Source organism: Channa argus, chromosome 17, assembly GCF_033026475.1.
Source record: "Channa argus isolate prfri chromosome 17, Channa argus male v1.0, whole genome shotgun sequence".
Lineage (NCBI taxonomy): Eukaryota > Metazoa > Chordata > Actinopteri > Anabantiformes > Channidae > Channa > Channa argus.
The window spans coordinates 9,030,648-9,053,541 of NC_090213.1; the positions used below are offsets into that span (position 1 = coordinate 9,030,648).

The following is a 22,894-nucleotide window of genomic DNA, read 5'->3' on the forward strand; positions in this document are numbered from 1 at the left end:
CCAAGCCCTGTGACAGACGACCGAGCATGTGGCATCTCACTGACCCCTGACCCAGAAACCTTTCCCCTATATGCCCCTGCTGTGGCTAACGGATGGCCCAGAACCTCACTGACCACTGGCCACTGGGGGTCTTTTGTGTGAGAGGTCAATCACAGCCAAAAAGGTCACATAGGGGTCAGAGCTGAAACAGGTGAACTTTGACCCTCCAGTGCAGGCTTGTAGGTTGTGGTATTTAGGTAGGGTGTGATAAGATTGAGACTCGTCGATAGACAACGGATAAGATTGACACGAGCAGTGACACATGTATGAAAGCGGACCACACAGACAAGATAAAAGACAAAGTATACAATGGTATTAATAAAGAGCAAAACTTAACCATTATCTTCTTCGAACAATTTTCTCACAACTCCAACTTCATCTCACACTGACAACTTCCATGTATAGTAACTTGAGTTTATGGGAGGACACAATTATGGGCATAATACTCTAGTCAACGCTGTCCATAACATAATTTGACCACATCAGGGCAAATCTGTGCCATCACCACTGCAATTCTTATCAAACTTATCAACTGCAACAGAGGCATCCTACTTAAGTTCTTTTACATTGAAATTAAGATTCAGTCACTCTTCAGCCTTAGTTTGGTCCTGCAGCTCCAGGGTCATTTTCCAGGGTGGACATTTGACTTAATTACATAATTTAAAATAATTTTACATTCTCTGCTATTTCCAACTCAACGGTCGTAAATGCAATCTGGATCTCAAAGAGTGTTAATGAATCAATTAATTGATGGGTTAAGCAATTTAAAAATAGTTAAAGTCCACATGTGAATTTCACAGAAGATCAAATGTCTTTAAAAGGAGCACATGGGGTTTTAGCCAAAAACACATGCAAAATGTTTCCTAACTGATCTTACTGCCTACAAAAAAAAGAAGTTTATAAATGTTTATTACAACTTTACTTTTGGTTTTTAAGAGAAAACTGAAATCTGTGCTTTTTGAGGATTTAAGACCGAGAGATGGCGTGTCTTTCACATTTAACATGAATTGAAGAAAAAAAAAACTTAATATAATGTTAAACAGTAAACTGACAATACCAGTGGAGAAATGCCTTTGTTTAAAGCAGTTAAAAACATAATTCTACCCATTCCAAAACAGGCTAGTTGCATAAAAGAGGTTTCAAGAAAGTTACCCCAAATATTTTTCTCCAGTTAATCCACCATAAAGTAACAGAAACTTCTTAGTCTTTTCATATCTTTCCAGACGGAGCTTGAGAACTGTTGGCTAAAGACTGTTTTCTGGAGCCATCCCAAAACCTTTTCAGCACCAGTTGGGTTTATACCCCACATGACAAACATGACCACCCAGCGGGCCAGTGACATTTACAGTGAGCCGTTTCAGCCCATTAGCCGGCATCAGATCCTCATGCTGCAAAAACTCGTGAGGAACATGACCAGCGGGTGCAGGATTTAACTGAACCCCAACACAGCACCATCATCGCCACCTCCTCTGAGGGAACAGTATAAACTCAGTACTGTACAACAAGAGGAAATCTTGTTCCTCACAGATTCTTTCCTGATATTATTGCTGCTACTATTTCACATAAATTCTCACCAAAAATAAAGGCTGGTGAAATAATAAAGGGAAACTATTGCTCACATCCTCTATATGAGAGGGTGTGTGTGTGTGTGAGGAAAGTCCCAGGCGTCCCAACAGGAAGAAACTAATTTTGAGGTCGTCCTTTATATTTTTGGATGTGACTCACTGATTAATTTATAATGAATTTAAAGTCAAAGATGAAGTCAGTTAATCCTCAAAGAGGTCTTTAAAAAAATCCAAAAACTTTAGCACATATTAGACAGCAACAGAAAGTTTTGTACAGATAACTTCTCTCTGTACTTCTGAAACCACACTGATCCAAGGTCAGAATTAAAACAACAAAGGACCCTTCACACCGGATCCCTAAACTCACAGTCCTCTTGTCGTATGTTGGCTTCAGAACTCAAGGGACAGATCTACAGCCTCGTTAAACTAACATCTCACTGGTCTCGGGCCAGAAATTAAACACAAGGGAAAAGAGAGGCTACAGTGTGACTCCACTCAGTGGCAGACGCTTCACTTTTCACAGTTTATTTTTGTTCAAAGCCACACGACTCGCATGCAATCAAAACATCCTTATACATAGCTGAACATGGACACTTTCAAACATAAACACACATTAGTGAGTCCTGTCACTCTTATTCACTATGTTTCGCAAAAGCATCTTAGATAATCCTTCAATGGATGTTTGTTTACATCTTTTCTGCCTCAGCAGCAAACATCCTTAAATACAATGACTCGTGTATAAATTTCTTTCCTATATCCTAACATTTCTAAAAGGTTTTAAAGAAGATACATTCGCCCTTTTTTTCCATGGAAATGAGCTTGTATCTCTCTGACCATCTGGCTGGTCAAATGGATACTAGCCTCAAAGGTCAAGGCTGTTATGGTCCATTGTGACCCTGTCAATATCAGTGCTGCACTTATCTGTAATAGGAAGACACTTTGTGTGTCTGATAGTTTGGTGGGGGGCCATGGACAGGGTGATATACCCAAGTATGTGTATGTACTTATCCTTATATGTGGGAGTGGTGACTGTGCTCAAATGACTGAAGGGTGATATGCAGGGATCACCGCCAGGATTGCGCCCTTGAAATGCCCACTGGTCAAGCGTTTATCTGCCAAATGTGTTGCCCCTGAGAGTGTGAATACACACAGTGAAAGAAAGTTAGTGTGTCGCCTCTCTTCAAGAACTCCAACACGCCGAGTCCTTGACACACTGATTAAGTAATACAAAGTAAGCAGTAGTAGTAAAGCCTATAAAAAGCTGTGATGGAATGAAAGCAGGGCTCTCCTCCCTGTAGCTAGCTGTGATAGCACAGACGTGCCTGCACTGGAGCCAGATAATAATGAAATGTCGGTGTCAAACTGGAGACAGGGGAAAGAATCAGGCCTGTGGAACAGAGGGCTAATAATAGCAGCTGAAACTGTGCTATTCCCACCACTGGCTTAACTATCACCACAGTTACACACACACACACGGAGGCTCCGACAGACACGCACATACTGGCTTGGCACAAAGTTTGAACAGTAACCTGATCCAGCCACCGCAGAAACCATAGCAATCAGGAATCAAAGCAAGTCCAGCATGCGGATTGTATGTGCACGTGCGTGCACGTGCCATACAAATGTGAGCGTGTGCGGATGTGCGATGGTACAGGGAGTAGGGTGAGCAAGCCAGATATAAATGGAAGCAGAGTTCGGTGGAAACCACTTTTCCCCCCATAAAGCGAAGGAGCGCATGCCTCTGACGTGCCCTACCAGGGAGGAAAGAGGGCCTTTCATTCAGGATGAGATCTGTCTCTTCTCCGCTAGCCCCTCATTTCCCCCCCTCGTCTTTGCTCCTACAGAGCATCTGAAGCACATTCTCTCCCTCTCCATCGCCCGCAAATATAACGTCTCTCTCCACGACAAGAGAAAAGGCTTTTCGCTCCTAATTGTAGCCAGCCGTCACGGAGACGAAAGAGGTAAGGAGACTGGGAGAGGAGGGGAGAAAAAAGGAGAGCAGAAAGGAGTAAGGCAAGGAAGAGGAGTCAAAGGAGCAGAGAAGAAAGGAAGAAATAAAAGATGTATTTGTTTAGTACCACAGGCTGACACATCCCTCTTATCTCTTGCCCAGTCAAACCACATGCCCCTAGGCCACAGAGGGGGTGGAGGCGAGAAAGATGAGGTGTGTGAGGGGGAAGGCTGGAGGTCAATAAAATATAACGTCTTTGCAGGATCTAGCTTAAAAATAAAAAAATATCATAAAAGAGGCACAGGCGCACTGTAGGTAAGAGTTATTGAAGGTGATGAGCAGACACTCAAAAGATACATGGTGAGTCAGTGACTTGAATCCAAGTAGCTTCTGCCTCGACCCGCCACCCTCTCGCTCCCCTGCAGCTTCCGAGTCGCCTGTTGACCACACACGCCGCCTGGCACAGCGACGACTGCATCGCCACACGATATAGAGTCGCCATCAAAGCCTCAGATACTGCAGCAGCAGGAGCCATCAGGCCTGGCTACAGAGAAGAAGAAGAAAAAAAAATTCAAACAGACTTGATTATCCACAGGCATTCACTCCCCAGAAAGTGGACACAAATTGTGAATGTCAAACACCAGTCTAACTGCTATTGTCTTTGGGAAAAGTGGTGTTTTGGTTAAATTTGTGGTACTGCCCTGCACCAAAGGCCTGGCAAGACATTACTATTCCATATAGCTAGTTTTCATTTGTTAAGTTGAATAGTGAGTCAAATGTACACAGTAGTAGTATACTGACTGACCGGGACAGTACATGTGTGTGAGTGTCTGACTGGTACCACATGTTCAACTCAGGTTGAACCATGCATCCAATTCTCCTGTGTATTGACTGGTAACAGATACATTTAAGGACTTCGTTCATGCTACATTGCATGAGGTAAATTCGACTGTTCAGACATTGAGGTATTGGTCATTCACCTTTTCGACCTGACTGATTTTTTACATGATGGATGTATGCCTCACTCAGCATTTTCCCCTCGCACAAGCCATTTTGTTTCCCAACACTCAGCTCCACAGCCTCATTTCTCTACACCACCGCTGGCTCAGGCCACTATATGTGCCCCAAGGGCTGGTGAAGTTGGTTTTGTTTTATTCGGCGTGAGTTTTATGTGCTTTTAATAACTGTAGAAATATATGTGACTGGGGATTTTATCTGCTAGTTTCCAACGTGCGACTCCACATTACTGGATGCCATTAAACTCCTGGAAAGCAGGCTGCTTCGAGGAATAGATCCCTGTGTGTGGGTAAGTCGATACGAAACCAGCTCCTGGTGTGGATTTACAGCGTGTCTCCGGAGTACATGTCCGACCCATCTCACATATGCAAGCATGCACAAACACACACACTGCTGGACCGCGGAAGGTGCGGCCATTATCACTGTGAGATTTACATTTACCACGCAGCCCAAGAGCTCTTTTATTCACATCCCTATTCCTGTGCCCCATGCTGAGACACAATATCAACCACTTAACATTTAGCGACGGCTGATCAGGGCCAAATTTGCCAACGCTTCCATAGGAAGGCTCATTATATACCTTTGATTTAGAGCGACAAGTGTTACGAAGGGACTGCAGCCTGCTACCACAGAAACAAGGGAAACACAGGCTTACTGCTGGTTTATGGTGCACATTTAACTAAACAGTAAACTTTAACACTAATTTAAGCTACAATGAGGGGTGTCATGACTTATTTTTAGCATAAGGCCAAGGAATCTGACAAATTCACAGAACAAAAATCATTCATTTTATCATAAGACAGATGCAAAGACTCTTAATATATGAGGCTAATCACCATTTTAGCATTTTTTTGCTTGACAACAAATAGAAAAGTGGGTTAAATGAGGTTTTTGTTTATCAACTCATGGGTTCAGATCTAGACTCACCTTTATTTGCACTTAATGGTCAAAGGTCACAAAGGTTAAGAAGCACTGGACTGTGTAACTATAATTTGAGAGGTAAATAACCTTTCAAACAGGGCCCTGCCTGGCCTACTGGTGGGTGAGGGTCTACCTATAGGAATCGCTGATATTTAACATTTATCAAATATTAGCAGGGCTGATTAATCCCCTGGTCCTATTCTGTCGCCCTTTAATTCAGGACCTGAGCTAAAAGAAGACCTCAGGAGAAGCACCGTGACTCTCACCTCTGGCTTAATGTGAAACAGATGTGAGGGGCGAGGACTTTTCTCTGCACTCTTTCATTTCCAACACACGGATACTGACCCGGGGCGTCGTGGCTGCCCGGGGTCCCCGTCGCCCCGCGGCCCTGTCTCCACTTCCGGAACGGGCTCCAGCGTTCAACGCAGTGATTAATCACACACACGGCGGCGGACGCGTTGTGCTGAACACGGCCAATCAGCTCCATTAAGGCGGAGCGGGGGGGGGGGGAGACTCCGGCGGACACAGAGAGCACTTTGTGCGCGGGAAACACAGGTCATTGTCTGCCCCGAAGCTCGGCCCGCCGGGGGGGACATGAAGGTGGACTTTGTGCGCGTGTTTTCATAACCTCGACTGGGTTTCCGAAAACCAAATGTGCACCACATTTCCCATTTCATATCCTGGTTTGGTTACCAGCATTACACGGTATTAAAATAATAAATCACTGTCAGATTTTTTTTCTTACTCCTGCTTGGTGCCGTCGGGTTCACAAACACTAACGTGCAGCAAAGGCGATGATCAATTTGCGAATAATTTCAATCAAGTCATCCCAGGGGGCTGAAAACATGGCTGATAATGAGCAATTTACTTGTTCATTGACCTTTTGCAGATCTATGCTCATAAATGGTCTCTACCGCCCCCTACAGAGTAAACAAATGAAGACCCAAAGAACAACCGTTGCCTTAGAAGTGGGGTAAGCAAAAAAAATCCAGGTCAAGGACAAGAGAAGAAAGTTTTCCATTTCATGAGAAGTAGGTGCAAGATAGCACAGTGTGATTTTAGTATAATTTGAAAACATTATTCATTTTCAATGCATCAATTATTGTATTACTGATAAAGGACCCCTGGTCCTTAGTGTTGGAGCAACTGGCTAGGGATGCTTTGCAGCAGCCCCTTTGAGAGTCCCAACTATTGTTTATCCTCTGTAGGAAGGTCGACACAACGTAACACAGAAACATAACCAAGAATTTAAGTAAAATGGAGAAGCACGCCACATTGCCTGTTAGAGGCCTCCTTTGCTCTGGAGAACCGGAGCGAATATGCCTCTTCCAGACATTTTTATTGTATAGTCAAATATTATACACTGTAGCCCAAAAAGTTGGAATAAAATATGTTTTACTCATCTCATTAAATTATTACAATGTGATTAATTTTTGATTGATAAAATATATATCTTCTCAAAGCTTTATTTAACAATATCTTCTAAAGATATCAGTTAAAATTTAACCACGACTACCTTTGCAAAAAAAGAGGAAGGTTTCTGATACAAAAGTTTTCCAACTTTATGGGCAACACTATATATAGAATTTTCATCAATGCAAGTCTGTTTTATAGCCAGTAATAACCTGTATGCACTGTCATGCAACTTCTTGAACCACCTTGTGAATTTTCTGAGCCCATACAGAGCTATATAGCCATTTAGTTTCCACTCACTCAACAGCAACATTTTCGTGGTGATCATAACACTAACAATCCTGCTATAGCTTCCTTCCACTGGAAAATAAAAAACAAATGCCACCAGGTTCTCACTAGGCCAAACCACTTCAGGTGTGTTGGGGAAGACAGCAGCAGCATACTTTTTAAGTTTCATCCTTACTTGCAAAATGCAATTGTAAATGGTTATTTCTAAAGAAAATATGGATACAACCTCACCCCAACACAATACAAATATATTTGCTGTATGTACATTGTATGCTGGCATATCAGTGCAGATTTTTGTAAAAATATCTGCCAAGTTGATCAATACAGAGAAAGTTGATAACTGGCAGACAGGATGTTTGAGGAGCCGAGCCAATCAAGAGAGCTGTCAAGAAAGGCTTTTCATCGACCCTGCAGGAAGCTGGACAGCAGTGTCTCCGATGGGTACTCCTCCGCCTGGCAGACATACAGGCGGGCAGATCCGGGTATGCGCCTTGGCAATGGAAGTGGAGCCGGCATTCTGGTGGAGTAGTGGCTGGCACCAGGAGCAGGCAGGCTGGCCTTTCAAGTGGCAGAGAGGGAGATCACACACACACACACATCCACAGTCCTGCTGAGGAGCAAACAGAGGCTGGCAGGGAAAGCTGCTCTTGAAAAGCTGCTGTTGTCTGAAGATGGCTTTCATGTGAATGGGGGCCTTAATAGGCGTTGTGTGATGGCCCTTGTTGCACGCTGAGCACCAAATGATCCTCTTCTGTTGGGTTTTAATTAATAAACAATGTTTGAAGGCCACAATGCACTTGGAGGGACAACATAGTGACTCCTTGGTGGGCTTGATGCCGTTTGTTTTTGGGTTGTACTGAATCTCCCACTGAGGTGACCACATGAGATGGGAGGTGTTGACATTTTTCATAAACTATTTTCACTCATGGTAAAAATCATTTTGTTAGTCTACCAGAGTGCTGTCGCTCATGGTTACAATACTGAACTATAGAATGGTGAAAAGTATCACAAAGAGTCAGACTAACAGGGCTTACAAATGACATGACAACAGATACCTTTTGCTAACGTGATATAAAATAAAATACAGCCAGGCGATTGTACTGCAAGAATCATCAAACAACAGGTGCTTCAAATCGTCAGCTTTTTCACAAAGTGTTAGGATAGGCAGCACTAAATGGCTCCACCTTACCTATTATCATAAGTCACCTGAGATTACATGACCCATAACAGTAATTGATGTTCACCTCCTGCTACTTCTTGCATGAATCGAGGGTGCCACCTGGTGGATTACAAATACATTAACAACTAAGAATTTTGTATAATTTCTGCTTGCACCGTGCAGACCACTGCACTAGGGATGGGGCTGTTGGGGATTCAGTGTCTTGCCCAGGGACACTTCGACATGTGGTTGGGAAGAGTGGACCATATGGTCTGTAGGCGGCCATTCTACCAACTGAGCCACTGCCACCCTCCACGCTACTCAAATCTATTGCGTTCTAATACACAGAACAACACCAGGTTCTTCTGATGGCAAAGAATCTCTGACCAGCACAATACAGCAAGGAAACACTTGTTTGGACAAAGGGTGAAAGGACATCTTACAGCAAAGATCATTTTAATGGTCCCAAATATTCTGAACAACTAAGCGTACACTCATGTAAAAGGAAAAGAAAATAAGATATGACAATTCATCACATCTAGAATTCCACTCAATCTTTAATCAAGACGGGATTACAAATTCTCCAAAAAATCTGCAGTTTCAAAGGGCAAAAAGGGTAAAACTAGCTCACCTACTGAGGTCTTTAAAAACCTGTTCAAGTGTGAGTGAAAACATCCTGAACATTTAAAGGCAGGTCTTTTTTGTCATCATTTACAAAAACAGGAGAAAGATTGAGATCAATAGAGAACAAAAATGAAAATAATCAAGAAACTGCTGGCTTTTTTCTCTTCAGAGAAAGAACGTCTGCTGAGGAACGACAACACTGATGACATCATCAAACAACAAGGACAGCTCTTTGCCACATGCCGCCTCCCGTCTGGTCCTATATACTAACTTAAAAAGGGGGAGAAAAATAAAAGAGAAAAGAACAAAAAGCAACAGAGAAAGAGAAGAAGCAGAGAAGAAAAGAAGTAGAAAGCAACAGGGAAGAAGTGGATTCCGAGGAGGTGGGGGAGCGAGTGGTGTTTCTGGGTCTGAATTGGCCGACCCAGTTGGGCCGCTGTGATGTCCTTCCCTGAGTGGGGGGCGGGGGGCAGTGGGTTATGGTCCGAGCCTGCAAGCTCTCTGGGATTTCAGTCTACATGTACATGTGTTTTTGTATGTGGTCTTTTCCTCCAGTTGCTAAATTACCGCCTTGTCTCTTAACTGTCTGTGTCTACTGACGCTCTCGTCCCCCCAGCATTCACTCGTCTGTTCCACCTTTCAGACGATCTTTCACTCCTGGTCACCTGATTGGCACTTGTATGAAGTGGGCTAGTCTGATGAGGCTCTGAATCTCTTTACAGTCTGCTCCTCTTTAGACCACCCGCTGATAGTGAGGGGTGGGTTTTAATCATTCAATTTGTTTACAAGTTTGATCATTCCTGTGTAAAGTCTATGCAGTGAAACTGTCTGGGTGGAGCACAAGCTGAGACAGTGATGGCTCTTTAGGAGCTTAGCTTGGACTTCTTAGAAGGTGGAAGAGGTTCTTCTTTATTCTCTCCATCCTCATCCTCCTCATCCTCCTCCTCATCATCATCAGGATAGTCCACCAGTCCCACTAAACCTCCCTGAAAAAGATGCAAATAGGGAATCTAATCAGTCTGGTCAATTAGTCCAGCACTTGAAATAATTATTCACACTGTTTCTCAATAACATATTTTTATACAGGCGCACACACACACACACACACACACACACACATAGCTGACCAACCAGTAGCAACTTAGCTCCATCTACAAAGTATCATGACCCTGTGATTGGTGCACCACTGCTCTACTTCCTAAACCCAAGGTGCCCCTTGTATAAGCTATGTGGTAGTTTAATAGCCCGAATATTCTTTAAAAGGTTATTTTTAATGTATCTACATTTTGTGGACAGTGACATTGATTTTGGTAAATATAAACTCTATGCTTTTATTCATGTTCCGGTGTAGTCTCTCTTTCAGTCCATCTAAATGAAACATACAAAACCAATACAGTCCAAGGAAGCATTGGAAGTAATGACTGATCTCTCTAATACTCAAGAATTGGGGGAGTTGTGTAAAAATGTACTTTCCGAATGTGAAGTTAAAGTTCTTTTTTACCAATTTTGTTCTTCACTTGAGCAGTGTTCATTTTTGTCTGTTAATGAACAGCACTGTAACAATGTATATGAATCAACTTTCTTAACATAAGTACGCATTTACAAATGCTGCAATGTACCTTTGTGGTTACAGTTGTGCTGGAGGGCGAGCTCCTAGCCCCTGAACCAGGAGACCCCGGTGATCCTGGAGAACCTGGGTTCAGCGAGGCAGATGAAGGAGGGCTGGACAGACTAGTTTTAGTAGAGCCAGAAAATGAAAGTTTGAAGCTGGGGTTCTGTCTGCCTGATAAGCTTGACTTCCCCAGAACGTCTTTATCCTCTGTGTCTTTTACTGTAGATAGAGATAGATAAAGATACATAGAGAGAGAGAGAAAGAGAGAGAGAGAGAGAGAGAGAGAGGAAGAGAAAGAGAGAAAGAGAGAGATGCATGGACAAAAAAGGGTTATTCTCCTTATTTACTGTCTTTTTAATTTCAGGAGTGTTCAAAACTTATTTACTTCTGTAACCCTGAGCTTTTACAAAACACATTTTCTTTCAAGCATCTAAAATCAAATTAAATCTGACAGAATTACTTGTTTTGTCATAGCTATGCCACACCAAGTAAATACATGCAGAGTAACTTCATTATTCTGGTCCAACCACACAGCTTCATGCAAAAATATTTCTGAAGACTGCGAAATGCTTTTCCATACATACATTTCTTTCTCTCCATGAACTTGCTTATAGGTTCCATGAGGTCTTCCTCACTCTTCATCTTGTCAGATGGAGGAACTACGGCCTCACCATCCTCAAGGTCATCCTCATCTGCATTGAACCACATCTCCTCTTCATCCTCCAAAGTTCGTGCATCTCGACGGTAGCGGTGGTTCCTCAGGATAGAGCGCATGCTGGAGAGGGTAACAGAGGATTGTGGATGAAATCGACAATATTCTCACCATAAAAAAAACAAAACAAAAAAACTGTGTCCCATTATATTAGTTGCAACTCTAAATGAGTGACAAATTTCTATGAAACATGGAAGAACTACAAATTAGTATTTGTTCACAATCGGGTTGATTATCTGAAATAAATCAAGTAAACCTTTCCAGCAGATGCTTAATGTACCTCAAAAAACATTTTTTTTTTTTAATTTAACAAAGTACAAGATCCCATTCAGTCAAGAGCCTTGGTACCAAGTTCACTACCTGTGTTCAGACATGTGGAAATAAATCACACCAAGTTGGAAAAAGACCCAGCGTTTAATTCTACTGGGCTAAACAAGAAAACCTCATCCACATAGAGTTATTGAGACACATGGAATGACAATGTATTTAATTTGATCTGATTCTAAGCCAATTTTACTTTGGCAACACACTATTACAACACTTGGCAGCATTGGAGTGTAAGGAAAGCTCAAGCTGGACCAACAAAATAAAGGTGGTGTGTTTTGCAGTTTCACTTTCTGATTTGACTGTATGTACTTCAGTCAGACACTGATAAATTGGTGGTACATTGCACAATCTCAGCCAGCATGTGTTCACAGTTCACACTCTTTGTCCAAGAGAAACCTTTAGCACTTGCTTCTGTACAGTACAGTCAGTTAAATACTGGTGTAAGGTTGAAATTCAAAACATGATACAACACAGCACAATAGGCACCACTTATGTATACACTTATCTGACACTGTGACAGATGTCCAAAAACAGAATGCAGAAAAAAATAACATCTATAATATCCTATAATTTATATGAATGTATTTTACTACTGTGTGTATAATTAGGCATTGTCTGATTATTGTATCCTTACTGAACAATGCTGTTTTAATAACTTATTTCCATTGAGCATTTTTGTTTTATTTGTACGAGCTCAATAAACATCGCTATAGGCTCAGTCAGTCAGACAGAGACCGAGAAAGACAGAGTTTGCTTTCCATAACTTCAGGGGACATTACAGTGATTAACATTAATTTCCTGGAGACTTAACCTAACCTTATCCAAAACATACCCTAATCCTAAACCAAGTCATCAAAGTGAAACTCAATGATTCCCTTATGGGAACCAGCATGAGAGTACTACCTTGAATACACACAAACACACACCCAGACTGTGTCACTCATTAATCATTTGTGGCAATGGAATAATAGTAGTAGTAGTAGTAGTAGTAGTAGTAGTATGGCAACCTGGATTATCTCACCTATCCAGTTTTGGATTGTCTTGCCTCTCTCTCTGCTGTTCATAACGCAGCTTTAAGCCTTTGAATGTCTGGACATAGTCCACATCCTCAAGGGCCTTCCAGTAATTCTCTACTATATGAGCTGTGAGAGACTTCACATCCTCCTGGGAGCAAACAGAGAGTGAATGTGGAGACCCAGGAGGAGTAAATGAATAACAGAGAAAAGGAACAAGTCAGAAAAATATAGAAGTGAGCCTTGTTTATCTGTTCATATTACTAGTGGTAACTAAGTTCAGACAATACTCACCACACGGACATACTCAAACATCTCAATGATGGCTGAGTTCATTAGATTGTAGCGTGAGCCGTTGTTTAGAAAGGCCTTAATGACTGGCTCAAAAAGAAAATTTCTCATGATGTAGCGATTGTAGAATTCATCCTTCAAACCAATGATTCGCCGCATGAATCGCAGGGCACCTGGGAACACAGAAACATAGCAATGTTGATTTTTGTAAAGAGATATATTTCAAATAAAGCAGGCTTTTGAAATTTTTGCTGTGGTTGTATTTGACTCACATAGTGCTAGGAAGGCGTGCTGAGAGGCAGTGAGCACCAGTACCCTCCTGAGAATGTCCTTGTTGATAATATAGTTCTTGATGTGATAGGTGTGGTGCTCAACACAAAATGTCAGCAACTCCAAAATCAAAGCCAGCAACTGGGAAGTTTGAAAGTCATCTATGGCAAGACAGAACACCAAGAGTATTAATATTTATAAATATTATTTATATTAAAACACAACACAAAACATAGTGAAGATATCATTACCCTTGCTAGGTTTTTCCTCTGTGGTGTTGGCCAGTAATGGAGCTGAGAGGACATGCATACAGTGCTTATAGAAAAAGCTCAGGAACTCTGTCTTTTCTGTTTTCTGGAAAGAAAAAAAGAATTTTTGACACGTACTGATCTTTAACCAATGGTAAAGGAGCAGGTCTCCAGCCTAACCTGTAACATGGGTGCGACTGGTCCTACTAACTTTTTCCGTTAGTGGAGAGTAACTTTATTTACAGAAAAATCCAGCTACTGTGGGAGTTCTACATTTAGACCCAGCACCTCTTCTTGTTTCTTGAAAAAAAAAAAAAGTATTAGCACTTCCACTGCTGTTTTATGGGGCGTTCACACTGTTTCTATCGACAACAGTGTTGTCTCTCATTAAACAAAGCTTTGCAAGACAGAGACGAAAGGACAGCAGCAACCTGACAGGCAGCAACTCAACTTATGCAAATTTACTGTAACGAAGTTGCCACGTTCTCCGTTTTCCAATTAATTACTGTTTAACACAACATGTCTGGAAGTGGGGGATACATTAGAAAAACCTCCAGTCATAGCACTGCATGTATATACATGTGCTCAACAAAATAACTCTATCACTACAGTTTTAAGAGATTACAGTAAGATCCATCTACTTTGTTTTTTTTTTTTCAGTGTGAACATCGCAGAAATCTTGCTACTGTGAGCTTACTAGAATCAAAACCTTTCCCTGAAAGGGATTCCTTAAGTAATGCCTCCAGTCCTAACCAAAAAAGTATCCAACATTCTAAAGCACTTCCAGAAAAGCAGCATATACAAGACAGTATCAGGTTCTCTGCTCAGGCTTACTGTCAAACATATGTCAACATATGTGAGCTGTAGCATACAAACACAAACACAAAGTAGTATACACACATTAGCTGTAGCCAGCATGTTCTCTGGGTCCACTAAAGTCCGTAGCAAGCCCATCAGCTGCACTGCCCCCCCAAGTTCTGGGTCTGTATCACAGATCATATGTTCTATGATCAGGTTGATCAGCAAGATGTCCTGAAAAGGGCAATTATTATCATTATTAACACATCACTCATGTGTGAAATGTAAACCATTATCTGGTGTTTGTGGCATATACTCACATCATCATTCTGCTGGGACTCCTGCATAACAAACTCTCGTACCATTGAGGGGTTGTACTCCACCAGATAAGAGAAGATATCAGTAGCTGCCCCACGCACCTGAACGTCATCCATTCCCTGTTTCATAAGTACACATACTTGTCAGGGACTTCTAAAGTTCCCCGAGGTATAAAGTGTTAAAAATCCAAAAACAGAAACGTGGTTGAGCAAGGATGGAATTAAGAATAAGACATTTCATCTAATTTTTTAAAAATTTCTTTCCTTGTCTTCAATATTTAGAAAATAAAAGTCCACAGGGAAGAGGGAGAACCAGGTATTGTGCTCATAAATGACTGAAGGTGCACAGGTGTAACATGAAACAAGAACACCTTAGAAGAATGTGCTAGTGATCTATCAGAGGTTGTATTCTATATTTGTTTATATGTTTTCTCTGGTTTGCGTCACGGGTTGTGCTGTAGATTTACTGCTTAGTACAAAACAAAAGAGCATCAGTTTAGATTTTGATACCAGTAAAATAAATTATCCCTGAATAAATGGCACACCTATGCACCCTGAACTGTTCACAAGCTGAGAAGTACAGCATAATATTCATTTTATTTTATTAGTCCTTTTTTACATCGGTGGAGCTGAGGATGTTTGCAATATAAACATTTTGTTCCAATTTATGTTCAAACATAAGTGATTAAGTTATGTACGTATCCGAAATAAGAAATGTACATTCAGAGGTGGCAAAGCCCTACTCAAAAAAACTTCTGACAGACATTACAGCAAGGTATGACTGGAAGCACCATTTCAATAATGACCCTGCAAGACCTGGGAGGTGTATTGTAAGACCTGAAATGATCAAGGAATCCTAATAACACTTTCTGCTTAAAACCAAATAATACTGTAGCACAACTGTGATTTTATTATGTATTTGTAAACTGTGTAGGCATTGCCAGCCAATACACACTGCACTAGGATTTTTTGAAAACTGTAACTATATTTGGTTTGTTTTATTAGGGTACAAGTTCATTTGATAGAAGGAAAATTCTGTATCATTGTCATCATGCTGAAATAGAGGTAAACATGATTAAATGAGACTAAATATGTAATGCAAATAAATTTTATAAATAAATCAAAAACATGATAAAAATGCCTCCTGCCTGACAACGCATTTTCAGTAATCTCACAAGGAGCCTGATTCTGCAGTCTCAACAAGGTGTTCAGGTGCTGTGTACAATTCACAAATAGCACTGCAGTTTTATCAATATAGTTCCAACACTATCACCATTCAGTGATGATACTTTCTTTTCATTTGCTTTGTATTTCTCTTCTAGGAGAAATATAAATCCCATGTATTTCAATTTAACAAGGCGTAAGCCACGACTACAAGGTACAATACACAGTACTTCAACTACCAAACCTACTAATCAATTCCTTGTAGGTTTGAGATAACTTGCCCAGTGACCTTGATTCCGATTATATTCTGAACTCACCAAAATGACCTCTAAAGCAGGTAGAATGCCCATGTTTGACAATGTCTTGAAGAAGGCGTCTCTGTTTTGAGGTTGTAACGTTTGTGAGAAAGCACAGAATTCCTTCAGGAAGTTCACCTATGAGGTAGAAGCAGAAATGGCTCCATGAAATATGGTACAAATTAAAGAAAAAACAAAAATCTGCAAAGTATTATTTTAAAAAGTAATAAAAGTCTGGCATACCAGTTCATGCCTTTTGTCATCATCAGTAGCCTCGTCGGTTAGCTGTGCAAAGAGGTCTGTCAGGAACTTCTCATCATCCTGACATCAAAAGAGAAAGGGGAAATAATAGGCATTGAGTTCCACATAAAAGGGTCAAATCAGGATATTGGATAACCCACAACTGACCCGCATATTTGTAGGATTACTTGCACTTGCTCTTCCCAAAAAAATTGTTTTAGATGTTACTGATCAAATACTAGTAGCAGGAAACAAATATACCATTCAGCTTATTTACTAGTTATGGATTTTGGTCAGTTATAATTTGAGAAAATTGTCACTTAGATGCCCTTCCTTAGATTCCACTCAGAACTATCAACATAAAAAAAAACATTTTTTTTATTATTATTTAGAAGTAGTGCCATTATAAAAATATATATTGTACAGAGTACAAAACACCTTTGATACTGCAGACAGTTTCAATAATCTACAATCCAGAATATTAAGTGCTACTTTAAATGAATGAGGAGAAGTTCTGCATGAGTAACATTTGACTTCACAACTTCACGTAGCAGTTTGCCACAGTCAACAGAATCCTAGATTCAGTTTTCCAATAGCACAGCATAACTGATTTACACAACACTTCTCCATCTCTGTGGAGACACCCATACATAAACACTGCTGAGTTGACACAGTACAAAAACACAAAGGTCACATGACCATAAATGACTGTCAGGCAAACTGCAAAGCACAATCTGCCAAACATAAACTCCTTTTCTACATTAACTAATTTCCAGTATTCAGACAAAAACACTATCTTTAAACATACACTACTCAAATAAAGTTTGGAATATTCCACTTTCGGATGAAATTTGATGAATCGACCACTAACTGTTCTGGTTCAGTGACAATTTGTATTTAAACAGTTATGTATTGTATTTAAAATGTTATTGAAGCATTGACATGTTTTGTTGTGTTAAACCCACAACTGTTGATAACTTTCAATACATTTTCTATAAATATTTTAGATGAAGAAATTATCTATGCATGCTTCTACTTTCATGCCCTGAATATCACTGTAACATGAACTTTTTACATTTTTCATAAATTTCACCCAAAAGTGGAATATCCCTAACTTTTAGTGAGTAGTGTATTACTTGTATTTTTTTTTTTTATCTAATATGATAGGATTTTATATTTATAAGGCTTTATTCATAGTCTTTCATATTAGTCACTCACTGAAAACACAGGATGAACATGTTCCTATCTTACCTGTAACATGCCCACAATCTCCACCTTATTGAAGAAGATGAAGGAGTGCAGGGTGGACAGCATGTTTTCCTCAAAAACAGAGGGTGTGGGCAGCACCATATCCTGAATATACTGCACCCGATACGTCTGGTGTATTTTCTGACGCAGTTCAGGATCAGAAATAGGGATCACCTCTTTAAAGCGGGCTGTTTTAGTTAGAAACTCCCGATGCCGCCTTGGCTGTGGAACTGTTGGGTCAAATTCCAGACAACCAATGACGTCCATAATACACTCTTCAGAGAACATCACCTCAAACAGTGCAGTACGATTGAGCAAGAAGATGCCCTTAATTATTTCATACAGGTGATGCAGCCCTTCTCTGTTATCCAAATCCTCACATATACGGAACAGTTCCAGGAGCTTGCGAATATAGCCCTCGTTCTCGACAGCCAGCGCCAGCTTTTCACGCCGCAGTGGCGATGGGAGTGAAGACGCAACCAGCTCAGCCAGGTCCTCCAAACGGTTCAGTTCACATGGTGGTAACTCCAGACCTGGTGATGACATGTCATCAAAGCGCTCCTCCTCAGACTCATCCACCACATCCTGCGTGATGTCCACCGATGGGTCCTTTCCCTGAACCTTAACAAGTAAAGGAATATGACTGATGTGACTAGTTACAGAAACTGTCAGCAGAAATACACAAACACGCGATTTCAAATACATACACAGATGCAGCAGACAAATACACTCCCACAGAAAAAGGACTGTAGTTACCTGGCATATTTTCTCCCAGATTTCATCACATCCAGCCTTCTCTTGGAAGCTAAGTGCCAGATCATAATTTTCAGCCTCTGACCATACTATCAATGTATCCTATTGGACAAAAAAATTAAGTACATTTATATATAGTACACAGAGTCAGAAAATTGACGCTCAACATAAACATACTGCATCAAGTCATGTACTGACCTGTTGTTTCTGGTAGGCTGTATTCGGGTTGATTTTGGACTCCAGCAGTAGGGAACCTGACAGGTTATAAATAAAGGTAGTCAAAAAGTTTTGTCAATGTTACTTACATAAGACAGGTTTATGGTAATTGCTACGTATTAATGGGGGTTACATGCAGGATTCCAGCTGATTCAACTAGTGCGGAAGATATGGTTAAATGATAGTAATCACACAGCAATAACAACAGTGGTCACTGGGTAAAATTATTTTTACAGTGAATCGCTATATGTAGCCCTCTGGCTATTGCTTCTTGACCTACCATCACTCTCTGCTCGCACCAGCAGAGATGTGCCTTTCAATCGCTCCACATAGCCCGAGGAGACATGCCCGGTCCCACGGTCATCCCACTGCCTTTCCTCGTTGAGGGTATAAACTTTGACTCTTCGCCGAGTGTCAGTCATCCTGGTATGTGGTTGTAACCGGTCCTCCCCTCCCGAACCTCCCTGGCTTTTACGGGCTGCCCGCTTCACCTAGTAACGTCACAACTTCAATTCACTTTTTACACCTGTTCACTTCTACCTTGCTGTAGTGACTTGTGTCAGAGGTCAACCAGGCCAAAAGTTCTTTAAAGCGGAACACCTGAACGAATATCCAGGTGGATTCCCTGATCAATACAACAGTTGTAATATCTGCAATTGAACATTTACCATATCTTTTTATTTTCAAACGAGCTGCCTCAAGACTTGTATTGTCAGGATTCGAGTCAACGCGCCACGCAAAATGAGCTTACGGACCATTGTAGCAAGCTAACGACAAGCTAATTACAGTGCGGATGGCACTTGCGTTAGCTCAGTTATTAATTGAAAAAAAAACAAGGTCTGGCAGACATTATAAACTCCGAGTTTAACTGTTTAGTTTGCAGCGTTTCGAATACGCCCCACAGTTACGATCACTAGCTGCCACAACACTGTCTGTTTTAAAGTACAATTTGTACGGTTGTGGACAACGTTACCCAGTTACGTTAGCTAGTAAACGACCGAGTTAACTAGCTGGCTAGTACGCTAACTGCCTACACTCCACATTTTCAAAATTCAATGTTAACCAACCTTTTAAAGCAAAATGAGCCAGAGCTGCGAACCGATGACATTATTTCACACTTAGGGACCACAGACACAGTGTTTAGCCTGGAACAATGTTTCTATTTGTGTCTAAATATTACGCCAGCTAGCTAGCGTTAGCTGCTATTTCTTCCCCAAGTGTTCCGCCATGTTCTGGCTCGGGGCCGCGGAGAGACCACTCTCTCCTTACTGGTATTCATACATCCCAAGATTATTCAAACCTGCAGACTGTAGTCGTACAATTACATGAATGCTACGCTTTACATTAGAATGCTATTTGCCATTCATTCCTGATGTCTTGCTCAGATAATTGCTAGCTGCCCCGTGAGTATTCAGCCATCTTGGGTCCCTTCAGAGTCAGTACGGGGTTTCCAACACAGTACCAACAGGGCAGCCCGCCACATTTAAAGAGACAGTACATAACATCACAGGAACCCAACTTCACCATCCGTCATCGTTCTTCACGGCAGATTTTAAATAACTTGCCATCCATCCTCTGCATCTTGTTCAACTGGAAGTCCAGCCACCTGACACATATCCAGAAACAAATGTTGGCCACCATGCCCAATTATCGAGAGTTGGAAGCATGTTCCTCCTTTTACATTTAACAGTGGAGACCAGTCATAAAACAACAGTTTATTTTGTTTAAATTAAATAAAAAGCAACATTGGTTGTTAAAATCAGATGCTACGCAAAACAAATGTTTACAAGTACTACATTTTATAACATGATTGGAGGCTGTAGTAACAGTAATGACAGATTAATTATGAAAATCAAATCTTCTGGCTGCAGGTCCATTTTTGTGTCACAGTGTAGACATTTGTGGAATTCAAAAATAAATCTCCTGCATTCAAAATCCACAGTACGTTTAAATCTAACTGGCCAGTATAGTTAGAAAACATGTAGGAAAAACTAAAAGCACATTAATAGCTATGTGACAAAATATTTGTATATAGCCTGGGATCGTAGTTTGTAAATAAAGTTTGTCCTTGCAGCCATGAATCCCACTCTCATGATAATGTAACAAATTACAAACATGTAGGCTGCCATAATATACATAATATGTCTGGCTTTTGTTTTGTTTTTTTAAACATGTTCCTTTTCCAATGTAGAATAAGAAAACCCTCCCCTTGTCAAAATGTTGTCCTTATACACATATCTATGATACATTGTGGAAATGTAGTGCAGCGTAAATGCCATCCTAGTTTGTGTAACAGGACAACATATCATTGATGCCTTTACTTTGCTGCCTGCTGAGCCTGACGCCGTAGCAGGACATATATCTTTTCCTTGATCCAGTCTTTGTTGTAAGGTTGGTATGTCTGGGTGTCAGCTCTGTACCTGTATGAAAAGTAAAATTATATTTTTACTGTAGTGATCGTCACATTTGATGCAAGGTTAATCCACTGTCAATGCTTCAGCAATAACAGTATTAAGTTATTCTTATCTTTCCCTAATCTTAATTCTAATAATAATTATATTATTTATATTGCTTTGATTACATCATCAATGACATCACATAATTGGCTTTGAAGTTTAAGACTAAACGGATTCAAGTTTGCCTAACCAGTATATAAGCAGCAACAATTCGTATCAGCTATTTCAGCGAAAGCAAAACTTTCAGGTTTTTTTAGCTTATATTTAATGCCACTGAAATTTCCACTTTACCATGATGTTTATAATAATAATATAGCAGTTTATAAAGTCTGCTTTTCGTCAGGTGTTAAATTGGTAAATTGGTTTCTACAGGTTCCAGGATTTTTATGCTACTACTTCATGTTTTAGCTATGAGGCAAAACCATTAACCTTTTCTTACTAACCAATTCTACTTATTTTCACATTTCTTTACATTTTTATAGTAAATGTTTCAGCTATTTTAGCAAAAGCACATTTTCAGCTATATTTAAAGCAGCTCATTTTCAAATCAGCTTTCAGCAATGGCAAACATTTCACCCCTTTCATCAAAAACAGTTTAGCTTTTCACAGTTCTGCTTGGAAAATCCTTTTAGTGCTGAAGCATTCACAGTGCACTCTTTTTGGAAATGCTTTTTCTAGTTTTATTTGAAATGCATTTATCAGCCAAGAAATACTTACACAAGACAGCTCAGATCTGCCAAGTCATCAATAAAGTCAAACAACTGACTGATGTCATAAGTGATAGAGGGACTGTTTGGATTCATCCTCTTCAGATGCTCTTCATACATTTTGCAAACACCTGTAAGAGAGGCACAGGGCATGCTGAAAAGATGCAAAACCATTTTTGAAAATGACACAAAAAAAGATGCAGATTAATCCTCAGTGACTGTAAAAATGTTTGGGCACCTGGGGTAGAGAACTGTAATTATATATAAAGATATAGTAAGATAGTTGTATATACAATATAATTTAATTTAATTAATGAGATTTAGAGCGCACACACATTCCAAAATGTGAAGTCTACCAAGTTTATTATAAGGTTCACTGTTTAAATAAAAACTATCTTCAAACACAACACTGTTTAAGCCCACACCTATTACACGAAAGACAAAGACAAAACAGCTTCGTGACGTTATTCAAGTAAACTTTTAAAACAGCTTCAGACTCACCTTCCATGCATTCATTCACGGACTCATAGTCAGCATAGGTGCGGCCCTCGGGTCTCTTGGTCGGCTGGACAAGCAAAATTGTGTGCGACTGTAAAATAATTACAAATATTTTTGATGCTGACGTATTTCTCTTAAACACACATATTAACGGTGGAGATTTTTAAACAGGATGTAAACGCCGGTTATTTAGCTAAATGTAGCGTTGAGGGACCCTTTTAAAAGTGCCCCATGTGGTTCCTCTATATTTAGCCTTAACAAACAAACGTGAGCTAACTGAGAGTTAAAGTTGAAAAGTGTTCAAAGCAACAGAAGGAAAGTGAATGCATATGCTCGTAGTGAACGTTAGTATGGCAGTTAGCTCGTTAGCTTAGCTGTGATGGATTAACCTGAGCTAATATAGCTGATACTGCGAGTTTCCACCTTTGAACGCTACCCAAAACACACTTACCATATTTGTGCTCACGGTAAACCTTCTGTATTTATCGACGATGTAAAACTAGGATAGAAAATCGTTATTTATTGCTTTTTCAGTCACCGTGCGGAAAGATGTTTGGCCAAAAATATTTAGGGGAAATGAAGTAAGTCTTTTTCCTGTAGCAAAGATCACTTCAAAATAAAGTTTTGATTTCACAATAAAAGGGTAAAATTGAAATATGGATCAATGCCTTTGAAAACTACCGGATCAATGAGCCCAGAAACGTATCCTTATCCTTATGCTTCACTTACCCAAAAGAAGCAATTCCCAAAT

At 40.4% G+C, this 22,894-nt stretch overlaps 2 protein-coding genes across 2 annotated transcripts; both read right to left on the bottom strand.

Moving 5' to 3' along the window:
* Positions 1-8,780: 8,780 nt before the first annotated feature.
* On the bottom strand, positions 8,781-19,935 carry smek1 (SMEK homolog 1, suppressor of mek1 (Dictyostelium)). Its single transcript, XM_067481799.1, has 15 exons — positions 18,763-19,935; positions 18,465-18,520; positions 18,270-18,368; positions 17,517-18,134; positions 16,269-16,346; positions 16,047-16,163; positions 14,569-14,685; positions 14,351-14,482; positions 13,454-13,556; positions 13,205-13,363; positions 12,936-13,105; positions 12,650-12,792; positions 11,174-11,364; positions 10,597-10,808; positions 8,781-9,963 (listed from the first exon to the last, which is right to left on the bottom strand). Exons 1-15 carry the CDS (start codon positions 18,902-18,904, stop codon positions 9,841-9,843), a joined length of 2,460 nt encoding a protein of 819 aa, XP_067337900.1. The 5' UTR covers positions 18,905-19,935; the 3' UTR covers positions 8,781-9,840.
* Positions 19,936-20,632: 697 nt separating this feature from the next.
* On the bottom strand, positions 20,633-22,747 carry erh (ERH mRNA splicing and mitosis factor). The gene is made up of 4 exons (XM_067481800.1): positions 22,595-22,747; positions 22,147-22,234; positions 21,656-21,776; positions 20,633-20,902 (listed from the first exon to the last, which is right to left on the bottom strand). Exons 1-4 carry the CDS (start codon positions 22,595-22,597, stop codon positions 20,800-20,802), a joined length of 315 nt encoding a protein of 104 aa, XP_067337901.1. The 5' UTR covers positions 22,598-22,747; the 3' UTR covers positions 20,633-20,799.
* Between the last annotated feature and the right edge of the window lie 147 nt (positions 22,748-22,894).